This window comes from Myotis brandtii, unplaced genomic scaffold (genome assembly GCF_000412655.1).
Source record: "Myotis brandtii unplaced genomic scaffold, ASM41265v1 scaffold1236, whole genome shotgun sequence".
Classification (NCBI taxonomy): Eukaryota; Metazoa; Chordata; class Mammalia; order Chiroptera; family Vespertilionidae; genus Myotis; species Myotis brandtii.
In genome coordinates this window covers 1,002,674-1,004,176 of record NW_005354316.1, presented here as the reverse complement: position 1 = coordinate 1,004,176, position 1,503 = coordinate 1,002,674, and the positions used below count along the sequence as shown (strand labels likewise).

Here is a 1,503-nt window from a genome sequence, read left to right as displayed (position 1 = left end):
TGTCCGACCACCACGCCCCACCAAAGGGAAGATGCCTGTGGACCTCCCAGGAGCTTCCTGTCTAGTGGGCATGACAGCCACTTAGGGGCCCGGCAGGCAGCACTGCTGGGAGGCTGCCTGGAGGAGGGGGCCCGTGAGTAGATGAGAGGCTCACAGGGAGACCCAGTGGGGGGAGGGTCCGGGGCGGGTGCCCCAGGAGCACCCGGAGCATCCCGGACAGCCGCAGGCCGCGGTGTGGAGAGAAGTGGGGGGCTTGTGGGGACCATGGGTCCCTGGTCCGGGGGTGGGGATGAAAGAGTGGCTGGACGCTGGCTGAGCCTCACCTGAGTCGGGCCGAGTGTGACCTGAGTGTGGGCCGGTGACCTGGTGGACCAGGGCGCCCCCCCCCAGCTCCGAATGTCACAGGTGCCTGGTGTGTGGTGGGTGACACCCAAGCTCAGCTCGGCAGAGGGTCCAGGCTGAGACACAGGTTTGGGGTGACCTTGCAGAAGCTGGGGGGTGGGTAGTTGACAGGGCCCAGGGTGAGCTGGGAAGGGGAGAGGGCCCAGGACAGCCCCCAGGAACCCCAACTTGAGAGGAGTGGGGAGGGACAGGGTCTGCAAAGGAGACTGAGGAGCAGCTGCAGGAGGGGGGAGAGGAGGGGCCAGCATGGCCCCCAGGAGAGCAGTGGCTGCAGGTGTGTGTGTGGGGGGGACCATAGCCAGAGGTGAGGGAGCACTCTGGGGGTCAGGAAGGGCTTGAATGGGGCTTGGGTGCCCTTAACTGTGCCAGGCCCCCAGCTCTCTGGGTCACCCCGGCTTCCCTGCCCCTTCCCATGACCCCTCGCCCACCCACCTCAGAGCTTCCTGCATCCTTGAAGGGGTGGCCCCCACTAGTTCCCCACTGCCCTGTCAGGGAAGCCCCGTGACTTGCTGTCCAAGCCATGTTCCCCCCCACCCCAGCCTCTGGCCCTGACCACCCTCTCCACCCCCAGTGGCGAGCCTTCCTGCCTGGCCTGAAGTTTGAGGTCATAGGCCCTGCTCACCTCTCCCTGTACACAGGTGAGTGGGCCTCTGGGGAGCCCGTGGGCTCCTGGTGGGTGGTCCCTCTGGGGAGGTGGTCGGGCTCCTGGTGGGTGGTCCCTCTGGGGAGGTGGTCGGGCTCCTGGTGGGTGGTCCCTCTGGGGAGGGGGCTGGGCTCCTGGTGGGTGGTCTCTCTGGGGAGGGGGTGGGGCTCCTGGTGGGTGGTCTCTCTGGAGAGGGGGCTGGGCTCCTGGTGGGTGGTCTCTCTGGGGAGGGGGCTGGGCTCCTGGTGGGTGGTCTCTTTGGGGTGGCCTCTAGGCAGGGAGGGGTGATGGGGTTCTGGGGACCCCACACATCCCTCCGCCCCCAGATGAGTCCTCCCTGAAGATGGACCACGTGGCCCATGTTCCACAGTCCCCAGCCAGCCACGTGGGGGGGCGCCTGCCGCCAGAGGAGCCCAGAGCGGACATGCTGAGGCCAGACCCCCGAGACACCTTTTTCC

The 1,503-nt window shown here is 67.5% G+C and overlaps 1 protein-coding gene across 1 annotated transcript in view; it reads left to right on the top strand.

The window, feature by feature from the left end:
- Window positions 1–1,503, top strand: part of B4GALNT4 (beta-1,4-N-acetyl-galactosaminyl transferase 4) — a 12,542-nt gene that overhangs the window by 1,640 nt on the left and 9,399 nt on the right. Inside the window, 2 exon segments of the mRNA XM_014534011.1 lie at window positions 921–1,040; window positions 1,372–1,499. Of these exon segments, the coding sequence (XP_014389497.1) occupies window positions 921–1,040; window positions 1,372–1,499 (248 nt within the window).